This window comes from Siphateles boraxobius, unplaced genomic scaffold, assembly GCF_051911475.1.
Source record: "Siphateles boraxobius isolate OS27281-9 unplaced genomic scaffold, OSU_SipBor_1 7, whole genome shotgun sequence".
NCBI lineage: Eukaryota > Metazoa > Chordata > Actinopteri > Cypriniformes > Leuciscidae > Siphateles > Siphateles boraxobius.
In genome coordinates, this window is record NW_027509197.1 from 34,061,782 (window position 1) to 34,073,145 (window position 11,364).

The following is an 11,364-nucleotide window of genomic DNA, read 5'->3' on the forward strand; positions in this document are numbered from 1 at the left end:
CTTAAACCGACAGTTTTAAATCTTGGTTTTAGACTGGACAGTGATTTTAAACTGGATAGCCAAATCAATGCCACAGTCAAATTAAATTTTTTTCATCTAAGGAAGTTGGTAAAGGTGAAACCTTCCCTTCCAGGCAGCAGTTAGAAACCGTAATCCATGCCTTTATTTCTTTACGGTTGGATTACTGTAATTCCCTTTATTTTGGACTCAGTCCAAAATGCTGCTGCACGGGTTTTGGCTGGAACCCGGAAGAGAGAACACATCACTCCCGTCCTGGCTTCACTTCACTGGCTGCCTGTGCATTTTAGAGTCCATTTTAAAATCCTCTTGTTTACTTTTAAAGTTTTAAATGGTCTTGCCCCGTCTTATTTAACTCAGCTACTCAACCGCTACACTCCCTCCCGGTCACTCCGGTCGGCTGACCAGTTGCTCCTGGTTGTCCCCGGATTCAAGCGGAAGCGCAGAGGAGACAGGGCCTTCTCTGTTTGTGCTCCTAAATTATGGAATGCCTTACCTTTGACCATTCGTCGGGCTTCCTCAATACCGATTTTTAAAACTCTTCTTAAAACTTACTTCTACAGTTGGGCCTTCAACCCAAACTGAGACTTGATCCTATCTGTTAGTATTTGCTTTTAAATGTTTTATTTTTATATAGTTTTATTGAGTAGATTTTCAACCCCAGTTTATTATTTTATGATATTGTGACTGTTATTTTTGTTTTGGTTGATGTTTTGCTGCCTTTATTGTACAGCACTTTGTTCAGCTGCTGCTGATGTGAAAGTGCTTTGTAAATAAAGTGATGATGATGATGATGACTAAATGCTGCATCAGCAGAGAAAGAATAGAAGTATGTTTGCCGTCGAGGCTGAGAGGACTCTAACATTAGTACCTCAGTCAAGTAGTTTTAAAAAATGTGACAAAAACACACGCAGACCTGACCCAAATGTTTTATGTTGCAATTGTTACCATCTATTTGCATTATTTTATATCCAGCTGGTCACTTTTATGCATTCATTAGCCGACGAAGTTGCATATTTAAAACTAGTGATGTGATTGCTTTCTCAACATTGATATGTTCATGTAAGTTAGCCGACAGAAACATAAACAAATCAGAAACACTTTCGATTTAAGTTCTTTTTTTTATCACTACAATACATCTTGTTATTTTGATTAGATAATCATCAAGTGTTCTAAAATAGAAGCAAATAAAGTGAGAGACTATACATAGGCTATATTACGTATAAGTAATATAGGTCTTTATTAAATTTTAATTGCCATCTTTAAGCATGACTCTCTGGAATTATATACAAAAGATTCTATTTTTAGCATTAACTAAGGTTAATAAAAGTTGTTAGTTTGTTAATTTCAACATTAACTAATGCATTTGAAATGGAGTTTTAAATCTTATTTTATCTGTTATTACCTTAGTTAATGTACTATGGACTAACATGAATGATAAAGGTTCAATTGTATTGCTCATATTAATACATGCAGTAAAAACGTATATTGCATAGTGCATATAATATAGTTCATGAAAGCTAGCTAATACATCTTTGTTAACAAATGCGACTTGCAAAGTGTTACCTATGAAATTTACGTATGTTTCTAGGTTAGAGCTAAAAAAACTTGTAATATTTTAATGTTTAAATTATTTTCTGTATAGAGTTCGTTCTGTAGAACTTCTTATTTTAATATATTCATATTTATATATTTATTTAATTTAGCACATTTCAGTTCAGCACTGTTTTACTTGTGAGTGTTCTTTTGTTTTTAATCCAGTATCCATTTAAAAAAATATCGGTTGAATTATCGGTTAACGGCATTTACGATCAAACCTAAATATCGGTATCGGTAAAATCCACAAAAAAAGCAATCAGAGTGTAATTTCCCATTCCCTTTAAAAGCCAATTGCTCTTGCACCATGGCAGATTCACTATCTACATGGCGGAATTTGCAAGCGGAAAGACAGAACGCGTCTCCAGAAAGGAAACGGATCTGCTCGTGCGCAAGGTTAAAACACGCAAGCAGACCATCTACGGGACAAGCATAGGATTCCACCATATCATATGTACACAATATTAATATTTTACATTGAATTTTTTTTATTTTTAATACTTGGCTAGTTTGTGACCCGCCTATAGGCGCACATTACAAGCACGCTCTTTAAATAAAATAAAAAATATTGCATCATTGACTTTAGACCAGGTTTCAGTTGGTTAATGGCGCAGTCTATTTCAGTTGCCTAAAAATAGCAACGTGTCAACAATGTGCCTGAACACACCTCGTTTCCAGACCATGGGTGCAAATGTCTTTGCTATTTAAACAACGTGGCGGAGGAAGTGCTAAGTGCGTCGGGCTGAAACTAGCAAAAAAAAAAAAAACTTGCATCGCGCCTCGTTGCTACATTGCGCCGGGTGTTTGATAGGGTCCTATGTGTCATGCAAAGAAAGAGATTAATTCAAACTGTAGTCTCACATAGCCAGATCTATATAGCCCGTAGTCTCAAATATACTTTATAATCAAACTATCATAACATGTAATGACATGATTACGGTTTGTGATGTTTTCTCTTAACTGCTGTTTTCTCACCGCTGTCTTTTTTGTTGCATGTTTATTTTGTTATTGAGAGAAAAGCGCGTAGCACATATTTACATATTCTACTAAACGTAACAAGGGTGTCTGAATTCTTCATATAGCCCCTAAAATGTGCAATATTGAATTTGAAAATACTTTTTGTGAGCTCCACTTTTATGGATAAGAGTAGATTTGTGTCTAAGTTACTAGGGGTCAAAAAACACTGAGCGCAACGAACGCTGCCAGCGCTTATGCTAATCTAACCACCAACAGCTCTTCAGTGTGATTGTGAAATAAAGAGGCTGAATTCATTCCTCTTAATTGCTCTTCATTTGGCTATACGACAAAATCTTTAATTGCTTTCCTCGCAGCCATCCAGCACGGTTGGCAACCAAAACAACGGCGAGCAAATTAGCCCCCAATCGTAGCATCCCAATCGACGCCGCAGAGAGGCCTCGTAATGAATTCCACCGGCTTTGTTCTGCCCACTCAACCCCTTTACATCCAAGAGGCTTGAAATAAAATAGTAAGATTCAAATCATTATAATGCATTCTCTAAAGAAACAAGACCTACGATGACACTCTGTTTAATACTGTACAGGGGTTGCCATGACAAAGACAGCAGTGAAATACTGGCCATGTCATGTCATTCTTGGAAGTGCATTAATATTCATATTGCTCACCTAGTGTTTTGCGTGAGTGGCCCATGTGGCCACATCACATGTATATATGAAACCAGTTCAACATGAAGTTTGAGTACAAGTACTGTATGATACACATTACAAATAAAATTAACTTGCTGAACAAGACCAATAAATTGGTCAAAAATGTATCTCTGCTGGAACACTAGTCTATAAAATCTTATATCAACCATTTTTACATTTTCTAATAAATTGACCAACTGTACCTTTTAAAGGCTAATTTGAAACTGAACTAATATTGGTTCCCAAGCCAACAGGTCATTTTGTGGATGCATGCAAAACTATGACAAATTCTACCATAAATTTCCACCAAACAATTGTTTCTGTATGTTTTCCACTTTTACTATTTTGGTAATATTGTTTAAAAATTAGCTTGGAACAGATAACATTTTAAATATTGAATTCAGCTTTTGCTGAAGAAATCCCTGGTGAATAGATGTGGTCTAAAGGAAAGACACATATCTGGCATAATATTAGCATGATGCTTATTGAATGAATTTCAGAGGGGTCAACTTTTAAAATGAATTCATGTAAGTAATTTTCCAGTCAGTTAGCTAGCCCAATATGAGGTTTTAAAGTCGACATGAAACAGAAGTTGTGATAGTGTTTTCTTCCCTATTGTGACTTATATCTGAGTGAAAGAAAGGTTGCAACCAAAATCGCATACTTCCCTACTATATAGCGAAAAACAAAAGAAGTAGGCTATGTCAACTCAGTACTCAAAAAAGAAGGGAAAAGTACCCAGATGACCTACTTCTTCAGGCGAGATTCTGAAGAGTGCATAAAATGGACACTTCACTATCCCAAGGGAGAGGTTTTGTGAATGACAGTGAAACAACGTAACTGACGCTGGTTGGTCACATGATAATGACAGCATGGCGAATATAGTATGTCCGGATTACATTCATACACACACACTCATATTATATTAGAACATGGGCCTACTTTTTTTGCGGTCATGTAAGTAATTACTTAGGCTATTCAAAATAAGTACCTATTCAAGAGAGTATGCGATTTTGGATAAAGACAGATTCTTGAACAGGAAAAAAAACAGGAAACAGGAAAACATGACTTGATTTTGTTCATTGGGAATTAATTGGATGCTGTACACTTTGCTATTGGTTGATCTCAAGTGAATGACAGGTTGCCCCGCCCTTCCGCCATTAAACACATCATCAGAGAAGAGTTGGGAAAGTTATTTTGATAAAAGATTGTGAGGGCACGTGAACAAAAAATGGATAAATAATTTATAATAAATACAGCAATATTCCATAAAAATAAGGAATTGCCAAATGTGACTTCATTTTGTGTTGTGTAGGCCTACAACTATAATAACAATATAAATTATGACTACTAATGATATTATAAATACTTATATTTTGTCGATGTTTTGTTGCCATATTATACATATAGGGGGATTCAAATCTTAATTCGCACCTCGTAAGTGACAAATGAATCCCCTGTAATTAATTGTGAATTAATTTTTCTCTGATATAAAAACATAGCTTTGATAACTGTCACTAAAAAAATAAGCAGTAACCAAATGACTGACATCATTTAACTGCCTTGAAAGTTAACAAACAAAACCGTCATTGGACCATGTCGAACTTTTCCTCAGCACGGACAGAGTTGAAAACAGCAATGAAACTCTCATCACTTGCCTCCCTCAGTGATGACAGACTCCCTCTGAACTTCCCGGCTGACCTTCTGAACTGAATTTTTAATGACCCGAGTCTGGCTCTTGTTCAGGTCCCGGTCCCGGTTCGTTCTGCCGTCATCGGATTCTTTGGGCTTCACGGTCACAATGTTTCTCCTGGAGAGCTTGGATGAGAAAGTGCCCATTTGGAAAAGCAAATCCCCGAGTTTATCAACAACATAGGAGATAGAGCTGAAGTGACGACAACTGCACAAAGTTTCCCTATGTTTTCGAGATAATTCATCTCAGTTCACTCGTAATATTTTCATGTAGGCAGCATGCTACTATCGACAGACATGCACGCCCTCGCCCTGGCTGGCAATATGTATTTCTATTACTAACACAGAGGGCGCTACAACCCCGCCTGTTCTGAGTGGAGACCTTTTATAAACAATACCGTTTCAAACAATATATTGAGCAGAAGCAGATTAATTTGAAGCAAGTTAGTCTCCTTATATATTTAAACATGTTTGCAAATATCAAAACAACACTTACCTTTGATGAGTTAATAAGCAATTCCAAAAAATGTTCCATTCAATATGTTATGTTTATGAGGCCAGTGTAGTTTATAGATTGAATTACATTTAGGCTACTTTGACTCAAATTTACTTCTAGTTAAAGGCACTGACAAAAACATTGTTTGTAAAAAAAAAAAATTAGAGTAAAATAAATATACAGACATATAAAGTATCTTAATATACATATTTTATTCAGTATAATCCATTCCACACATTCATACTTTAAGGAGGAAAAAAAAAATATATATATATATATATATATATATATATGATGACAAATTACTACCTTCAGAAAATCACAACAGGTTTAAACAAGTATTTTAAGATTTAAAAAAAAACAACACTATATTATGCAATCTATGGACAAAAACATCAAAATATATAGGCCTAATGAAATTTATAAAATTACAAAAGAAAACTGAAGTTAGATTTGATGTAACAGGAACACTTCTTCAACTAGTCCCTTTCTTCTGGTTGATATTTTAGTTTATTGCACAAATATATAGCTTAAAGGTGCTCTGAGCGATGTCGGGTGACGTCACTTCTTGTTGATGTTTAAAGTATTGTCAAACAAAACGGAGGCTAGCTAGACCCTCCCTCCTCCTCATTCGCGCACTAACCCCCCAAATCCTTCTTGTCGGTTATTGGCTGGAACAGTTTGTTATGTTTCGTGGTGCGGGTTAGCCCAGTTTGTTTTTGTTGCCGTTTGTGAAGCCTGGGGTGTCTGCAGAGACCGCGTTTTGTTTACAGTGTGTTCAGGGGACAGGCAGCTAGCGGATAGTGAGGAGATGTTTGCTGTATGTGACAAAAAAATGTTTTGGCCTAAAAAACGTGTGACATTGCTTAGAGCACCTTTAACATCCCAGACGCTAACCAAGGAAGTTAAATGATTGTTACTATCAAAGACCAAGTTACTGAGTATAAGAAGCTTGTTTAAGAACAGAATGTTATTCTCTATTTAATTTTTATTTTTTTATTTTTTTTTATTTTAGCTGAATTGGATCTAATCATTTTACTAATCAGATAAAAAGGCTGTCAGCTGTGACCACACGATGTCACTATCAGATACACTCAAAAAAATGAACGAGGAAGGTTGTGCACTTTACATAATATATTTATATTTAGTTTACTTATAATAATTGTGTTTTTTGTCTTGAAATGTTTTTTTCTATTAAGGTCCACGTAATTATGTCTCAACTTAACAGTACAAAATCCTAACGCATTGTCTAAACACAAACCATTTATGTTAAGTAAAAAATTCTTACATCCAGAGGGTGGCAGTATTGTGCGACACCAACTGCCATTTTGCCCTAACTTAATTTGATTGTGTTCAATCTGCTTAAATATAAGTAAAATTTAAGTTTACTTAATCCGTATGTGTTGGACTACATGATTGATTTGTGTTGCATTAACTGAAATTGGGCGGTGCTTGTTAGTTCCCAGCATGCTTTGCATATGGTTGAATTAAGTAATAAATAACTAATAAATGTTAAAATGAAGTGTTATTTTATGCTTTTTTGAGAAAATGAGAAAAGGGGAAGACTTGATAGTGTGTAATTGTGTTTAATGTTCAATTACATTGGAATTATTAGAACCATTTAAATTACAGTGGGTTACCATTGTGGAGAAGAGTGGAGCATTTTGTCTGACTGTGGACTGATTTAATTACTTTCTATTGCTTTGGTTGAAGGAGCATGTAAATCTTAGCATTAAAGATGCTAATATGTGCTACTGCTAGCAAATAGCTAGCTATAGTCTATCAATTAATTACATGTCACTAAAATAAATGAAATCTTAATGGATGAATGAATATATAAAATAGCTGAGTCAGGTTACTCAGGAACCCTAAAAATTCATTTTGAGACTACTTAAATCGGGTCGCTTGAAATGACTTAATTCCATGATGTTGAAGTTACATGAACAAATATGCACTACATTGCATTGTGTTTTAGGGTTAACAGAAATGTCTAAAATTAATGGATAATGTCCTGACAGAAAATTACCAGGCCATTTTTTACAGTGTGTTGTTGTAATGCCTGTGGCTGTACTCACTTGTCTATTTAGTTATATTCCCAGCTAATGTATTGAACGAATGTATTGCTAATGTTCCCATAAAGTTATGACAATATTATTTCTGACTGTTCTCTGAATATTCGAAATGTTGATTTTTAAAAAATAATTAAAAAAAAAAATTTGGTTATGCGACCATTAAGGGAATATTCCATTTTGCAAACATTATGGTATGGTTACTATTGAATGTTCTCTAAACATTCTGAAACAAGTAGTAACAGTTAAAAATGTTAGACAAATGTCCAACTAACATTTTAGGGGGAAAAAAATATTCCATGAATGATTTATAGATAATGTTTTTGTGCTAACATTTTAAGAACATTATTAAAGACCAGATAACTTGAATGAAAGTTCTATTACTGTTACTGGAGGAACATTTGTTCATAACTTTGAGAGAACCTTGCCAGAACTCTCTGAGAATGTTCCCTGTTAGCTGGTTTAGCACCTATAATACAATTCCAATGTGCTAAATCAAAGTCTGAATATGAGTTTGCAATGGAAGCACTGGTGGCTTTAAAAGAGCAGTTCACCCAAAAATGAATATTCTGCCAATATTTACTCACCTTCATATCATACATTATTTTATTATTTTTTTTGTGTGAAAGAATGTTCAAAACAAAAAGGACAACTACAAAAAACTCCATAGAAGTAGTGCATATTACTCATATGCTATATTCTAAGCTTTGTGTGAGGAACAGACTGAAATTTAAGTTATTTACTAAACTTGCCTTGAAAATCGTACTTGACAGCCATGGGCCCAATTCACTTTGAGGAAAAAGAGCAGCTTAGACATTTCTATATCACCATTTATTTTCTACAGGAGAAAGAAAGTGGTCACACTTTATATTAGGTGTCTTTAACTACTATGTATACTTACATCAAAAAAAAATTCCAATCTACCTATTGTGTTTATGTTGTATTGCAAAAACGATACGGGTACGGTAAGGGACAGGTTTGGTGGTATGGGTAGGTTTGAGGTAGAGGAAGGGTCAACAGTGTAATTGTAATTGTAGATGTAATTACATGCAGGTATTTATAAAATGCAAGTACAATGTAAAAACATGCGTGCACTCAATAAGTGCATTGCATCTAATGTTAGTACATAGTAGTTAAAGACACCTAATATAAAGTGGGCCCAAAAAGGTCCTAAAGCTTAAAAAAGATGTGAGGATGAGAAAATGAGGACAGAATTTTGAATTATGAGGTGAATTATCCCTTTAACATTGAGTGGTTGCACCCATAGTATAATGTTCAATCTTGAGCCAAACCATTTGCTTGTGTAGCGTCTTGTGGTCTGAAGTTTTTCAGCTGTTCCATGAAACCTGGATTTGGACAAGAGGCCGGTCGAGCAGATTTCACCAGTGCAAACGTGTCACCAAATGCCTGGTTTTCCTTTAACATCAGATATCCAATGACAACTGAGACAGAACGTGAAACTCCGGAATTGCAGTGGACAAGTACAACTCCTTTCTGGAGAGATAAAAACAACTGTTCAGTCAAACAGCAGGACAATAAATGGTTTCCAGAAGCTACTAGAATCCCTCTATGGAGGCATCTAATTTCACATCATTACATACTCCATTATAAAGCATGTAATTAATCCTATGCTAATTGCAAGGAATTACAAAATTGCAAGTTACGGGTGAAAGAACCACATTCCGTCGAGTTGAGAAGAACATCAATTGATTAACCGAGCTGTTGTTTCCCTTTGCATCATAGACGACATAGTAAATTAGGTGGCGGGAGGTTCTACGCTCATTTTACAAAGGAATGGAAACTTATTTCCAGCAGCTATTGTAATCATAAACCTTAGTGAATTTGAATCATGAGGCAGTGTCAGGTTAAGGGTGACTGGCGACACTATTTAGTAAAGAGGTTGTATGACAAACAATGGCCCGTTAGTGATATGATCTTTCTACAACTTGCTGAATAATGCATTGTGAAAACTCAGCATCCATTATTCAGCACTCCGCATGGTCACCTGGAATAAGAGAGTTAGCCATTGGATGACCGATGCAGTATCACACTAAAGCCCAACACTCAGGAAATTACCCTGAGAGAATGAAATATCCCTCTTTTAATGCTGCCAGACCTCCATACATTGGTGTTACATTGTGCAAAATGCAAGGATTTGAGCAAAAACAAATGAATTTGTGCAAAAGCATTCTTGGAAATCCCATGATATTAACCGAATGTATATTTTATATATGTATATAATTATGACTATGCAAAGAAACAAAAGGCAAATGTTACCTCAGCTTTAGCCTGGTCTATAAACTGTGCACACTCCTTGATATATGATAGGATATTAGTGTCAGGCAGATCCATTATGCTCAGTGTCTTATAGATGAACAAGTCAGGGAAGGCATTTTCCACACCATACGCAACATTCAATATATGTGTGACCTGAAATCAATGGAAACACATTATATGTCATAAAGTTACATTGTAAATTATAATAAAATGCTATAATAATAATAATAATAATAATAAACTCTAGTAATTAGGAAATCAGTCAACCACATTACCTTATATTTCCTCAAAGTACCAAAGTCATGAGCGGCATCTTGTGACCCTATGAAATAAACATAATTAAAAATACTTAATTACTAGGATATATAAATATCGCTAATACTTTATTTTACAGTGTCCTTGTTACATATGTTACATGTATTTACCATAGTAATAACAGTAAATTATGCATAATTACATGCAACTAACCCTAAACCAATCACTAATCCTACCTTAACCCGAATAGTAAGTACATGTTGTTAATTAATATTACTCAGTAGGCTACTTAAATATATAATTACACAGTAACAATGACACCTTAAAATAAAGTGTAACTTAAAAATCTAGAATATATTACATTATTAGAATAATTTGTAATAAAGTTTTTTTAATCATTTATAGGCTTTTATCATTTTACTTTATTTATAACCTAAAATATAATTTACATTTAATGCATTCATTATGTACACAATATACAACATTAAAATTGATACATTACAAAGTTTTTAATCATATAATTCTATACATAACATCTTATAATGACTAAAATCATCGTGTGAGGTTTTACGTATTTTTGTTACAGTGTCAAAGGAGAAGATCAACTACTCACCAAGCAACATATATGGTTTAATATATCCAACCTGGAGATCCCAGTTATTATCCTCAACATATCCACATGCAGTTTCAGGCGGTACTGTTTCCTCAACCACCTGTACAGTGGAACCTCTCCATGTCTCAATAATCCGCCTGCCGCTCAAAGTTGTTACTCTGGTGCATTGTTTTCGCAATTTAGTTTTGGAGAAGGATTTTATTTCTTGTGCAAGCGACTGCATCACATTTGCGGCGGGGATGTCCCAAGCAGAAATGTAAAGGCTCCTAATCTTAGTTTGTGCTGTGAGACTGTGGTTTGCTCCCTCCCTAGTAAATGAATGCCAGTCTAAATTTATGTGACCTTGATACTACCTGAAAACTGAGAAGATTCATTAGCGCACCTCAGCATAATTACCTGGGGAAGATCAAAACAACAGTGACACCTAAAGGAGAGAAATATAACTCCATATGTTTACCTGCATTAATGAACCTGTTCCCAATGCGCACATTATTCACGTATTTTCAGAGCAGGCAACTTTATAAAGTAATTTATAAGTCAGCGATTTTCTGGGTGCAGTCGATTTACGGTCGTCTCGCGCGAATGTCTTTGGCGCAACACTGCAGTCCAGCTAATATAATTATTATTATTATTTTAAAAAAATGTTGCCATATATTTGTGGAAATCTAAAGTGATGTTACATAA

The 11,364-nt window shown here is 34.9% G+C and overlaps 2 protein-coding genes across 3 annotated transcripts in view; both read right to left on the reverse strand.

The window, feature by feature from the left end:
* pde1a (phosphodiesterase 1A, calmodulin-dependent) overlaps positions 1–5,284 on the reverse strand; it is a 112,290-nt gene extending 107,006 nt beyond the window's left edge. Inside the window, exon 1 of one of the 2 annotated variants that reach the window (XM_077215964.1) lies at positions 4,937–5,284. In XM_077215964.1, the coding sequence (XP_077072079.1) occupies positions 4,937–5,117 (181 nt within the window). In that variant the 5' untranslated portion in view covers positions 5,118–5,284. The remainder of the gene's footprint in view (positions 1–4,936) is intronic. The other variant, XM_077215970.1, reaches the window with a different exon arrangement.
* Positions 5,285–7,038: 1,754 nt separating this feature from the next.
* Positions 7,039–10,987, reverse strand: dusp19a (dual specificity phosphatase 19a). The gene is made up of 4 exons (XM_077215621.1): positions 10,681–10,987; positions 10,088–10,134; positions 9,813–9,965; positions 7,039–9,029 (listed from the first exon to the last, which is right to left on the reverse strand). Exons 1-4 carry the CDS (start codon positions 10,901–10,903, stop codon positions 8,811–8,813), a joined length of 642 nt encoding a protein of 213 aa, XP_077071736.1. The 5' UTR covers positions 10,904–10,987; the 3' UTR covers positions 7,039–8,810.
* Between the last annotated feature and the right edge of the window lie 377 nt (positions 10,988–11,364).

What these genes read in the sequence shown, in the direction of transcription:
- dusp19a (XM_077215621.1), bottom strand. Translation starts at nt 10,903, where the DNA reads ATGCAGTCGCTTGCACAAGAAATAAAATCCTTCTCCAAAACTAAATTG. An exon ending in GTACTTTGAGGAAATATAAG is followed by an intron (nt 9,966 to 10,087) that starts GTAATGTGGTTG and finishes CATTGATTTCAG; the next exon opens with GTCACACATATATTGAATGT. An exon ending in TAGACCAGGCTAAAGCTGAG is followed by an intron (nt 9,030 to 9,812) that starts GTAACATTTGCC and finishes TTATCTCTCCAG; the next exon opens with AAAGGAGTTGTACTTGTCCA.